The 12,891-nt window shown below is 37.6% G+C and overlaps 2 protein-coding genes across 5 annotated transcripts in view; both read right to left on the minus strand.

The window, feature by feature from the left end:
* The window catches only part of LOC129738986 (fatty acid hydroxylase domain-containing protein 2-like), a 36,680-nt gene that overhangs the window by 1,546 nt on the left and 22,243 nt on the right, over positions 1–12,891 (minus strand). The window contains exon 1 of one of the 4 annotated variants that reach the window (XM_055730341.1): positions 2,120–2,845. The exons of the other annotated variants lie outside the window; for them this stretch is intronic. The gene's annotated coding sequence lies outside the window, so the exon portion shown is untranslated. Of the gene's footprint in view, positions 1–2,119; positions 2,846–12,891 lie in introns of those variants that run through there. 4 annotated transcript variants of the gene reach the window in all.
* On the minus strand, positions 8,380–9,534 carry LOC129738987 (fatty acid hydroxylase domain-containing protein 2-like). Its single transcript, XM_055730342.1, has 3 exons — positions 9,402–9,534; positions 8,707–9,337; positions 8,380–8,521 (listed from the first exon to the last, which is right to left on the minus strand). Exons 1-3 carry the CDS (start codon positions 9,499–9,501, stop codon positions 8,380–8,382), a joined length of 873 nt encoding a protein of 290 aa, XP_055586317.1. The 5' UTR covers positions 9,502–9,534.

The raw sequence follows: 12,891 nt of genomic DNA on the forward strand, positions 1-12,891 counted from the left end.
ATTTCGGTTTATAATCAACCGTTTCGACGACCCATCCACAAACCCAAGGTGCTAAGTAGTTAGTGTAAGGCTTAGCCTTTCAAGACATCGTATCTGTATTATGGTTTTGGTGGTTTTTGGCGGTCAAAATCGATTAGTCTCGATTTTGCCAGGGGTTTTGTGAAATTACTCTGTTTTAGGGCGTTCGATCGGTGACATTGGATTGGTCAATCAAACCCATCATACCTGTTCCAGTCGAACTCATCAAACATTGCGATTGAGAGTGATAATCAAATTATGACTGCATTTCACGTACTCAAATTGGAGCAAAAATTTCTCACGTTTTATAATAGCGCAACACAGTTGCATTTAACTGATGCATTAGATGACAATATAGAATAGTTGCAATAAAAAAAAAGTTGTACAATGTACATAAGCACAAGCACTACTAATTATGGAAAATATCGAAGTTAAGAAGAAATTAGGAGCCAGAGATCAAAAGTGTTCGAGACTAACTTCAATCTCTGTTATTAAAAATTAATGATTACATTATCTTTATCCGAAGAAATGTACGCGGTTAACTTTATATTTGATAGGTTCAAATTAAATAATTTCATGCATGGGCGTCCTGGACGTATTTCGAGAAGCGTTTGAAAAAAATCATGGTGACCAGACGTTAAAAGTTTTAGTGAAAAACGTCATTGCTGGCGATCATGACATAATAGATAGTGGATTAGGTCCAATGCTTCTAAGCCGACGGTTATAAAATCGAATCTCTGTCTGTTTTTTTTCAAATAAAAGTCACATTATTCTTGAAAGTTAAGGGAAATACTCAATTATTTTCTTCATTAGAATGCAAGAGCATTCGAGATAACTTTTGAAAAGAAGTAAAAATTTGTTTAATTAAATATGTGCAAAAACTTAAGTCAATAACAAAAATATTGAAAACAAAGGTTTTAATTCACTGATAATTGTTTCCGAAAAATAGTCAAAGCAGGTTTCATTTTGTCTATTTTTTCAAATTCCGCAAAGTTTGGGAATTTAGACAAAATTAAAAAAAAAGACAGTTCTTTAAGCTTAAGTCAAATTGTTTTGCAATCTTCAACAAAGTTGTTAAATGAGTTTAAATCTGCCTTATTAAATACTCAATGGCCTTCGTGAATATGTCAGAAATAGTTGTAACCTTATCTGTACAAATTTTTGTAAGGAAAATGTAGAATTAGATATTTTTAAAGTGTTATATTTCTGAAACATAAAAACCTAGTCAAGATCTCAACACTTGATTGAATGAAGAATTATAAATACATTCAAGATCTGTTAATAGTTTTCATACGGGTTTATCAAGTTTACCAGTTATCAAAGACCGATTTTAGTCAAAATTGTTTTGATATCAAAATCAAACGCAATACTATTTTGTATCGGAATCTGAAACAAGTTCATATTTATTTATGTCAAGTCTTATAAAAAGGTCAGGTTACAATAGTGATTGATATATCGGATTATCCATCCGTATTATTGGCAACACTTTCCTAATGATTCCGTATCTGTTCAAATGGCAACAATTCCAGTGAACACTACGAATTCACTCTTCGTCGATTCTAGAACAATAGGTCGATTCACGCACTGCCATGGCCTCACTGTTTTTCACATTTCGCGATTCCTGTTTCGATTCCTTATTTTCCAATTATACACGCTGAGGAAGCATAGCAAACATTTGGGTCCTCATTTAATTCTCATTCACACGTTTTTAGCAAAAGTTCTCAGCTCAATTTTGGGATTTGGAAAATTAGATGTTTTAAGTACCAAATAATGAAAAATCAATCATTTTGTTTGTTAATCCAGCTGGATTAAATGGACTTAAAATTAAAAGTCAAACCACATTGACTGGACACTCGATTTTGATTTTTGGCGCTGCTAGAAATTAAACGAGAATGTCGATACCAGTAAAATTTTCATGCTCGAATTGCTGCCGCGCAATGTCGACGATAGGAGGCTTCTAGCCAAAAACTGAGAGGAATTTTGTTCTAAGTGTCATGTCAGTGTGATTAGTGGTTAAACTATCTGATGTTATTTTTATTCCTCGAAAATATCATATCATAAATATTTATAATAGTTCAGCCTTTTCTTTCGAAATGTTTACCGGAGAATTTTCCTATATTGGATATTTCTGTCCCTGATTAGTGTTGTCGAACAAGTATGAGAATTTGTTTACAGCTTCTGGTCAAAATAACACAAGAAATTTCCGGTCAATCGATTCAGCACATTCGAATTTTTTAGAAGTTTCCACACTTGGAGATTCGATGGGATTTTTTATTTCAAGTAGACGCTTTCCCAGAATATTCAATGCAAAGCGTTGAAGAGGGGTTTTGAAAACATGTTGAAACATTTTAATAAACAAACCCTCTTTTCGAATTTTTTACGAATTTTCAACTTTCTGTTCATTTTCAAAAAGATAAACAAGTTTCCAATCGCTAGTCCCTTTTCGTCGCGTGGGTCTTTGCCGATTTCCATCCGAAATTTGTTGTTCGTTGTTCGTTGCTTATGTTTTTTGTAGTCACAGGCTCGCAAGGCCCGCAGCTAACCCCACTATCTCGCAGGAGGACCGTCGTGATGTTGCTGTTTTGGGTCCCGAACACCACCAGGACGTTGTTGCACTCCGCACGCCGCCCCTAACATGGATAACAGACGCGTACGAAGCCCCCTAACTCATTCTGCATGCGACCAAAGCATCCACCGGGGTTGGGTACCCGATCTCCGCTAAGGTTGCTCGCACCCCAGCTAGTACCACGGGGAGGTAGAGAATCGGAGTTGCAGACAAGAGGTGATATGACCACTACCCGAAGGTTGGGTGTATGGGGTCTCGAGTTGCACATTGTCTACTTCACTAGCCCAAAAAGATAAACATGAGAAACCAATAAATGCGCTTAATTTAATTCACAAAATCGAACTTGGTTTTTTGTTATCATCAAACTGAGTTTTTAGTTGAATTTCTTAACCGTGCAGCTACACGGAAAATTTTGCCGCACCCCATTTCTCGTTCGTAAAATTTTGTAAACAGGACGTGCGAACTGTCACCACAAACGGAAGAATACGTCATCGTGAATCGACCAGAGGACTGAACCAGCTGTCAAATCGCATACAAACGCACCGTACCAAATTTTTGGTACCAGAACGTCAGTGTGGTTCCCGAAATTAAACACTTCACCCCATAACAGACTCGAAATAGGGTAACATTTTTGTTGCCAAACGCATCTGTTGTTGTCATACTGCAGATTTAGAATGAATTTTTACAAGGATTATGCTGAAAACTCTGCATTTTGTGCCCAACCATAATTTATTAATGTTACCAAAGATCCCTTTGATTGACATTCTTGAGCCGCAGATATCATTTTAAGGATTATTAAAAATTGCCTCTGGTTGAAATTTTTGCAATGAGGACGCCATGTTGCCGCTATACGTGTTTCACTCGTTTCATTTTTCTTCTTCCTGCGGGTTTCTTGACTGAAAACTTGGTACGGGAATTTTTGTTTTCTTCAGCCCCTTGGAATCGACCCATATTGGTCGACGTTCTTTCTCACTAGAATATTTCCTGAGACAGATTGTGGTACACGGTAAATTTAGATTATTCAGACACTGAATAATTTCGGTTCAGCGGTCGCACCATGTATGAAGGTGGAAACAACTTGAGTTGGAATCCATCAAAATTCTTAGTTGTTTTCATCTATTGCTTTCCTATTGACCTCCAAAGCCTGGAACTTAGCGAAGACGCATACGTTTTCGAACAAAATAGATGATAACAACTCAGAGAGTTCCAAAAACCATTGTTGATTGTTTGGATGCGATGGTCGGAAACAGTTGACGAAATAATCAAGGCGAGTACAACTTTTGATTACATTTTCTTCTAGAAGTTAAGTGGTTTCGAAAGAATAAATACAAAATCAAACAATTTTGTCTTTTCTTCCAGCAATCTCTACGGAAGGCATCATTCACAACTGTAAGTATAATTTTCTCATAATTTTGAAGTGTAAATCATTTTCACCTATGGTGTTTTCTTTTTTCTTGTCTTTTCAGATCAGCTCAAATAAGACAGAGTGTGCTGGAAGGTGAGTGTGCCAAGTGGGACAGCACGAAGTTCCTCCGGCTGGATGCGGTCAAATGGCCCGGTGGCACTAACTTTTTTTGTGGTAAAAATAAAACCAACCGAATAAAAATGCACGCATCCATCTTCTAAATACACCGTACAATCGTCTTTTTCTTTTTGAAATCAGAAATTCCGTTCAAAACCGCTTTGAAATTTCATACATTTTTGATTTTTTTTTCATTCAGTCGATCCATGAAAAAGCCTAATCCACCCTGAACAAAAACAACTCAGAATTCGCGAAACCCCCTACAATTCATTTCTGAGTTTTACCGTTCTAATCAAAATTTGAGTTTTCCCGGTTTTGGCTCATTTTGAATTATTTTCCTTCAAATCTGAGTCAACTTCGAAAGTTTACTTGAGCAAAATCTTCAAACTAGATTTATGTCTATATACCATGTCCTCATGTCAATGCAGGTAAACCCTTCTTCGTATTCTCCAACTCGTGTTTGTAGCCCAGACTACGATAATTCTTCTGTCCAGTTTGATTTGTCTATGCAGCAGGAAACTCGTGGAATTCCGGAACCGCATCGTCCACTTTTTATTCCAAGGATTTTCGAAGCTAAATATAGACACGTCGATGCAGATAAAATGTACTTTACCGATGGATCACTTATAGAGGAATCAACAGGATTTGGAGTATTCAACGAAATCTTTAGCGTATCTTACAGTCTCCAGTCACCATGTTCTGTGTACATCGCAGAGTTAGCTGCTATTCACTGTGCTCTGGATAATATCGCCACACGACCTGTTGAACACAACTATATAATAACTGATATTCACAGCTCTGTTGAAGCAATCGGCTCTATAAGAGCAGGAAAATTCACGCCGTACTTCCTCAAAAAGATTCGCTATATATTGACAACTTTACCAAGACGTTGCTTTTCCATCACCTTTGTTTGGGTCCCTAACATTGCTCGATAGTAGGCAATGAGAGGGCAGATTCCCTTGCAAAGGTGGGTGCGATGGAAGGCAACATTTATCAGCGTCAAATTGTATTCGACGAATTCTATTTCTTGGCTCGGAAAAACTCTCTTGTAAACTGGCAGCACAGATGGGACGAGGATGAGTTGGGTTGGTGGCTCCATTCGATTATCCCAAAGGTAAGCCTTAAACCCTGGTTTAACAGATTGGACCTGAGTCGAGATTTTATTCGTATATTTTCCCGTCTCATGTCCAATCAATATTCCTTGAATGCGGTACTCTATCGTATAAACATTACTGGCAGCAATTTATGTGGTTGCGGCATAGGTTACCACGACATCGAGCATATTGTTTGGTCGTGTGAGGACCACCTTGTCGCCAGAGCTAATTTCATAGATTCCCTTCGGGCCCGAGGAAAGCCACCCAACGTTCCAGTGAGAGATGTGTTAGCTGTGATGGACTTGGACTATATGTTCGAAATATATCTTTTCCTTAAAACTATTGATCTTCATCTATAATTCTTTTTATTTTCATATTTCCCTATCTATATTCTTTTTTCTTCCAAAAGTGAACTAGATATAAGCACACAATTGTAATCAAACAACACGAGTTTGGCTCCTTAAAGCCTAAAGGTATGAGCCGTTTCAAATAAAGAATTTACAAAAAAAAACAATCTGAGTCAAGGAGAGTTAGAGGGTAGGGTAAACACCTCAACCATTCCAAACACCTCAGTGACAGAGCCATAGCTCTAATGGGATCGCCAATACCTAACTACGTAGTCTGCTATTCATTAACGGGGGGAGGTCTAGTGATTCAATAACGTTCGGTGGGTGATGTTGCAAAAAGTCCGGCCCGTTCCAGATCCAGTGAGAAAAACAATCGGTTCCCTGAGATTTTTGTTTTGTTTATTGTGAGATTGGGATCGACTAAAATTTATAATAAATCGCTTACCTGTCCCCGTCTCCACCAAATTCGATGCTTTTCCGATTTGCAGGGACCGATTTTTCGGAAAACTGGACTCAGTTTCGTAGAAGAAAAAATTTCTTAACAGGCGTCAAGTTGCACCACTTTCAAAATGGCGATACACACAATTATTAATAATTTTTCGGTTTATACTCGAAAACTATCAAAATGGTTGAAATTGTCGATGGAAAAATTCTTAAAAAATAACCGTATAAGTAGTTTTTAGGCAAAAGGCTCAAAAAACTTATTTTTGAAGCAAAACTGGTTATAAAAAAATGAGCGTGTAGCCCAAAGTTAACCTCTTGAAAGAGAACTCACAAAAAGTGAGGTGGAAGTAGGCGATGCCTTGATGGCAGCACTCGCGTTTTTTCGTCGTCCGCGGGAATTTGTTTATATATCGCTATAAATAATGAAAATTTTTGAAAAATCTCATTTCAAAGCTATCATCACATAGTTTGAAGATGTTTAGTACCAAATTCTGAACCTGGTTTATAAATTTATTTTTCGGCATATCGGTGAATAGTAGTTCTGAAAATTGATAAAGGTGGATAGAGAAGTGAGAAGAAAATTTTACAGATGTTGAAAAGAGATTTTCTTCTCACTTCTCTATCCATCTTTATCAATTTTCAGAACTACTATTCACCGATATGCCGAAAAATAAATTTACAAAATTAATTAACGGTGGTTAACTTATCTTAAGAACCTGGTTTATGAATCTGGTTTCTAAACCCTAATCCTGATTTCAAACTTTTTCTCAATCTGAATTCTGTCTCAGTATGTTGATTTTAATAAATTTACATAAATTATACTCCAAAACGGTTAAAAAACGACGTTCAATAATTCTTCTAATCAGTGCCTTCCCGATGTGTTTTTCTGTACGGCTGCGCTCTTTGGTCGACACCCGGCTCTCTGAATGGAAAGCTGCTGTTATTGTTGACTTGCCCAAAGTCGCCATTTGCTGTTTTGAAAAGCTTTAAAAAAGGAGGAATAAAAAAAGATCCAGAAAATACTCATTTTTAATATCATATCATCATAACAATGTTGCGGTGGCGGGACCAACAAACGGCAAACCGGGCACAAAACAACGGAACGGTGCGACTGACTTTTGCCATCGAAATGTTTCAAACTGTTTCAGTTCGAAAGTCGCATTTCTCGACACTCACTAGTGGTCGAGGGGTTAGCATTCCGAACTCACGTGTAGGAGGGCGCGGGATCAAATCTCTTTTTGTCAAATTTTCGATATCCTCCGTTATTAGCGCAGACTGCTGCTGAGCAACTTTTTTTTGGAGCCAACATTTGTAAGCATGATATGTACTATTAGACTGAGTCGATTTGGGGTTATTTTTGAATTTCTCAAACCCTGGGGTCTAAAAAGCTTCGTCTTGGTCCAAAACTCATCCATGATTTTTTGTAGAATTTTTAAGTAACGTTTACATGAGTAAATTTGAACTTTTAGGTTTGTACGGGAAAATTGACTATTTTGTACTGAAAAATCAACATTATTTTTGTTTCTTCGGTGGAACCCAGCCAGCTGACAGTTTTTGTGCCAATTTATAAAATTCCAAAGGGAAATTTTCCGCTTAACAACTTTGTCGAAGACTTTAACTTCGAATATTATTAAACAAAAAAGTTATTAGCTGGTTAACAGAGGTATGTTTTTTTCGCATTGATAAACAATAAATTCATGTGTATCGTGTAAAATGTGTATCGTCTACAATCGTGCATCGAGCCAAAAAACGAGCTGGACTATCGACTTACAAGAAGGTAGTGACTCCAAATCGCGATGATAAACAAAATACGATGGCCCCAGCGCGATAACGGAGGTTGTACACGACGATGCAGACGAACTGCGTGGTAATGGACGACGAAACCTACGTCAAAGCCGACTACCAGCAGCTTCCGGGACAGGAGTTTTATACGGCAAAAGGAAGGGGAAAGGTAGCAGATATTTTCAAACACATGAAACTGTCAAAGTTCGCGAAGAAATATCTGGTTTGGCAAGCCATCTGTACTTGTGGCCTGAAAAGCAGCATTTTCATAGCTTCCGGGACTGTCAACCAAGAAAATTACGTGAAAAAGTGTTTGAATAAACGTCTGCTGCCTTTCCTGAAGATCGCATCACCCTTTACATACTCACACAGCGCTCAGTACATTATTCGACAATATCCTTTTCCACCTCCTAGGAACAGTAGAGTCTGATTTGTGGGCGTAAATATCAGTTTTCTTTTTCACATCAACTTGAAGAATCGAGAACAAAAATCTAGTAAAATTGAAATTTATTCTGGTTGAAGAAAATTCATACAAAAGATCACGTTTCCAAATATATTCTATCACGAATTTAATACTTTTCTTATTTAAAAGAAAAAACAATAGACTCATTTATCCGGAACGAGCTCCCGTGCCGATTTGGTCGTCCAGAGCACATGGTGCCGCTGATGCTGTTTGCTCTTGCGATACTGCCGATCCGTAGCATGCAGCCAATCCATGATCCCATAAATACCGTAACATTCGGTGAATCTGGACGGAAATAGGAATGTAATCGATTAATTTCAGCATTCCGGATTGATCGTAGCTATTCAGAGTGTATCGAACGTTTGGCCGACTACACGTCTAATTCGAAGTATCTATTTAGTACTAGTTATCAGCCTGATAGAGGAAACAATTGATACACTCTGGATCGAATCCAAGAGTTCAACACTCACTTGGCATGGTGATAATCGTGAAACTCCGGACTGAAGAAGAACGGCAAATGGTAGCCGCAGTGATCGCGGAGCGTGTTCATCACCATAACCGGATACCAGAGGGCAGCCGTAAAGACGTGGCTTTTCATCAGCACGATTCCGACGCTTGGAACGATCACATTGAACAGGACGTACTCCGGTGGGGTACAGTGGAGGGCCTCCAAGGCAAAAGGGGCCGTCCACTCGTGATGCCGCTTGTGGATGTGCCGGTAGATTGGTCCAAGGTGCACGATCCGATGGGCATAGTAGAATACCGGTTCGATCAGAATTATGCAAACGATCAAGTCCCGCAACACCACGAAGCCACTCGGAAGGATCCGGATGTTTTCCAAACTACTGGTATCGATCAGGCGGAATCCGATGAAAGCCGCCGGAATTCCCATACAGAACTGGTTGAACAAAACCGAAAACACAACGCTGGACAGCGCCTTCGTGGGAAGTGGTTCGTTCCTTCCGGGTTGCGTCTTGTACTTCCGGAGAAAGGCCGGCTTTCCGGTAACATCCATCAGCACAAACAGAGACCCAATGCTCCAATACAGGGCGTAGTTCCACAACGGCAAAGCCCAAACGTACAGGAACTGGGGATCGTCACCTGGAAAAGTTGTTTCCAATCAATGCCACACGCCTAAAGTTATGCAAACGGCAACACGACTAACCTATCACATCCAAAAGCGAGTTCCAGCCGTCCTGAATTGGATGATAATCTTTGCTCAAGGTGGTACGATTTTCATCTTCACAGAAGCCCTCGAAATCCATGGCCAATGGAAACCTTGTCCTTTTGAGTGCGATTGATCCGGCTAGTGAAGGGCTACTAACCCCCGAAATTTTAGAGATCTTCTTTTTCCCTGAGCGGCACCAGCACCAGAAATCCGAGTCGTGGGATCTTCGTGAAGAGACAAAAAAAAAACAAAACGTCTGAAGCGACAAAGAACCAAGGTTAGTCGCTTTTATGCACCGGCACAGGTCTTTCATCACAAACATCATGATTGGAGGCTTCTTTTCTATTATCATCATAAACAATTCGTTCAGTGGGTTGTAATCTGATTGTGACACATCATAAATCCGAACCAACCCAACCCAACCCTGAAGGAAGGTGCTAAGTGAAGTTAATTTTCTATTTTTTATTTCAATCCGGATATTATGAGTTACAACCTGCTTATGCAGTCGGATGCATAATATGTGGCATACGTGTATGCAAATTTGCTCCGGGGACAAGAAATCGTCTTGAATTGATTTTTTTTTACAACCACGGCACGGCGACGGAGTTTTAAAAGGAAGGATGTCTGGTTGTAAATCAAGGTTTTATTCATAAATCGAGATTCGAAATTTCTATTCCGAGAACTGACATTTGAAGTCAAAAAATTATCGTAATTTCGATTCAATGAAAAGTTTTGAGTAATTTTGAAGGTCAAGCTTCAGTAAATAGAAAATGTTATCAAAAATAGCCTTGATTTGGAAAAAGAGTGATTCATAGTGTGCCTTAAAGATGTCGCTCAAAAATTTATGTTGATTTACTTCATCATTGGGCGCTTTCTAATCTTTTACATCAATAGGTAGCTTCACTGTAAATTTCATCAATTCCCAACCATGCATGCAAAAATTACACTAGTTTACAAAATTTAAAAAAAAATCGTGAACTTGATTAACTGATCAACATTTTTAATGTAAAATCGGGCGCTGAATCCGAAAATGAAATTCAAAAAATTCTCAGTAGAACCGTTTTTCAGTTATGCTTCAAATATGAAATTTCAAAAAAATTAAAAAAAATCTTGTATTTAGATTAAAATATCTCGGACGGAATAACAGTAATTTGAAATTCCTCTTTTGCATATTGAAGGTGAATAAGTTTTCTACCGATCATCTGAACACTGTTTTTGCGTTCGACCAATAGTATTGCTGATATTAGTGACTTTATAAAAATAAAAATTATAAAAAAACGCATTTTTTTAGAGAAAATTTTGTTTCAACGAAAGTATTAGACTCGATGGTAGCATTTAAAAAATCTGAATTTCTTTTGCGCTTAATTGTTAATTTAAAACAAAGATTTCAAGTGGTTATTTATCAAAATCGGTTGAAAACTGAAGAAGTTATGGCTACTCTGCCCGAACTGAAATTTTTGGAGTTTTTAATAATTTAACGAACCGCAGTACACTTATCATAGTATAGGAAGAATGAAACATGATAAATCTCAATCGCTCCAAGTCAAAATTATTTATTAGCTTACCAGAAGGTCACATGCCAAGTTTCAGGAAGATCTGACCATTGGGAGGGGTTGCTTGAGTCTCAAACGTGAATAAAATTTTGAGGTATTTTGCCAGGAAGGAACGAAAAATACTGGTTTTTCATCAATAACTTTTTTCATCACTAGATGATTATTTTTTAAGGTTGATTTTCTTAAAGCCTAAGTTGAGACAAATATTTCACCCGAAGACTGTAACTTGATTGGATTTGAAACAGAAAAGTTATTGCGGTTCAAAGATTGTATTTTGGTCGAAAATTTTCGTATAAAACGCAATGCGTAAAAAGTACTCATTGCGTGTTGGACAAAATTTGCGGCCTATGAACCGCAATAACTTTTCTGTTTCAAATCCAATCGAGTTACAGTCTTCGGATGAAATATTTGTCTCAACTTAGGCTTTAAGAAAATCAACCATAAAAAACAATCAGCTAGTGATGAAAAAAGTTATTGATGAAAAACCAGTATTTTTCGTTCCTTCCGGGCAAAATACCTCAAAATTTTATTCACGTTTGAGACTCAAGCAACCCCTCCCAATGGTCAGATCTTCCTGAAACTTGGCATGTGACCTTCTGGTAAGCTAATAAATAATTTTGACTTGGAGCGATTGAGATTTATCATGTTTCATTCTTCCTATACTATGATAAGTGTACTGCGGTTCGTTAAATTATTAAAAACTCCAAAAATTTCAGTTCGGGCAGAGTAGCCATAACTTCTTCAGTTTTCAACCGATTTTGATAAATAACCACTTGAAATCTTTGTTTTAAATTAACAATTAAGCGCAAAAGAAATTCAGATTTTTTAAATGCTACCATCGAGTCTAAAACTTTCGTTGAAACAAAATTTTCTCTAAAAAAATGCGTTTTTTATAATTTTTTTTCTCATAAAGTCATTAATATCAACAATACTGTTGGTCAAACGCAAAATCAGTGTTCAGATGATCGGTAGAAAACTTATTCACCTTCAATATGCAAAAGAGGGATTTCAAATTACTGTTATGCCGTCCGAGATATTAAAATCTAAGTACATGAACTTTTTTATTTTTTTCGAAATTTCATATTTGGAGCATAACTCAGAAACGGTTCTACTGAGATTTTTTTGAATTTCGTTTTCGGACCTTCAGTTTACTGAGTTCAAAAATGCTGTAAACTAGTGTTATTAACAAAACAAGTATTGCATTTTTTTTCGAATACATACACTATTTACGGAATTATTTTCTCAGCTTCAATACCACAATTGGAAGGAGTTATCACGTGGAATCCCCATATTTTTCACGAAAAGTTGCAGGTCATGTCATAGAATAATCGAACAATCCATTTGGATCATCGCTGGACAAACCGATTTTGGGATCCGATTCGGCGTGCGGCATCATGGCGGCACTCCTGGAAAAAGGTGATATGAAATGTTGCCGCTAGGGTTTTAACATAACTTTCTTTGTCCATCAGAAAACCATCTGTCAAATTGCGTAAAAATCGATAGCACAGATTGCGATCTATGGAACTGCTCACTATTTGCTATTTACTTGGTGTCAGGCAATACTTTTTGGCTGCCGAAAAAGGATTTACTGCGTAGTTAAGGGATCTGCATTCAGTTATACCCAATAACCAAAGACTTTTTACCATATCAAGGGTTCCACTCCGTTGCTTCGTTTGAACTTTGTTAGCATCCTAGAGTGGCTCCTTATACTTCTAAACCATTTGAGCCAAAAAAAATTCAGAAACACCCAACAGTTCATGAGTTATCAAGTCGACAATGAAGATTTCTGAGGCGATTGTGCAAAATTATTTTTACCATGTCTTTTATGTCTTTTTGCATCGTGAATATCTCAAACACACGTTAACTTACAAATATGAAAAAATAGGCAAGATATTCCTTTTCATAACCAACACAACGCTGCTTATATTTTGCAT

This window comes from Uranotaenia lowii, chromosome 1 (genome assembly GCF_029784155.1).
Source record: "Uranotaenia lowii strain MFRU-FL chromosome 1, ASM2978415v1, whole genome shotgun sequence".
In the NCBI taxonomy this organism is placed as follows: domain Eukaryota; kingdom Metazoa; phylum Arthropoda; class Insecta; order Diptera; family Culicidae; genus Uranotaenia; species Uranotaenia lowii.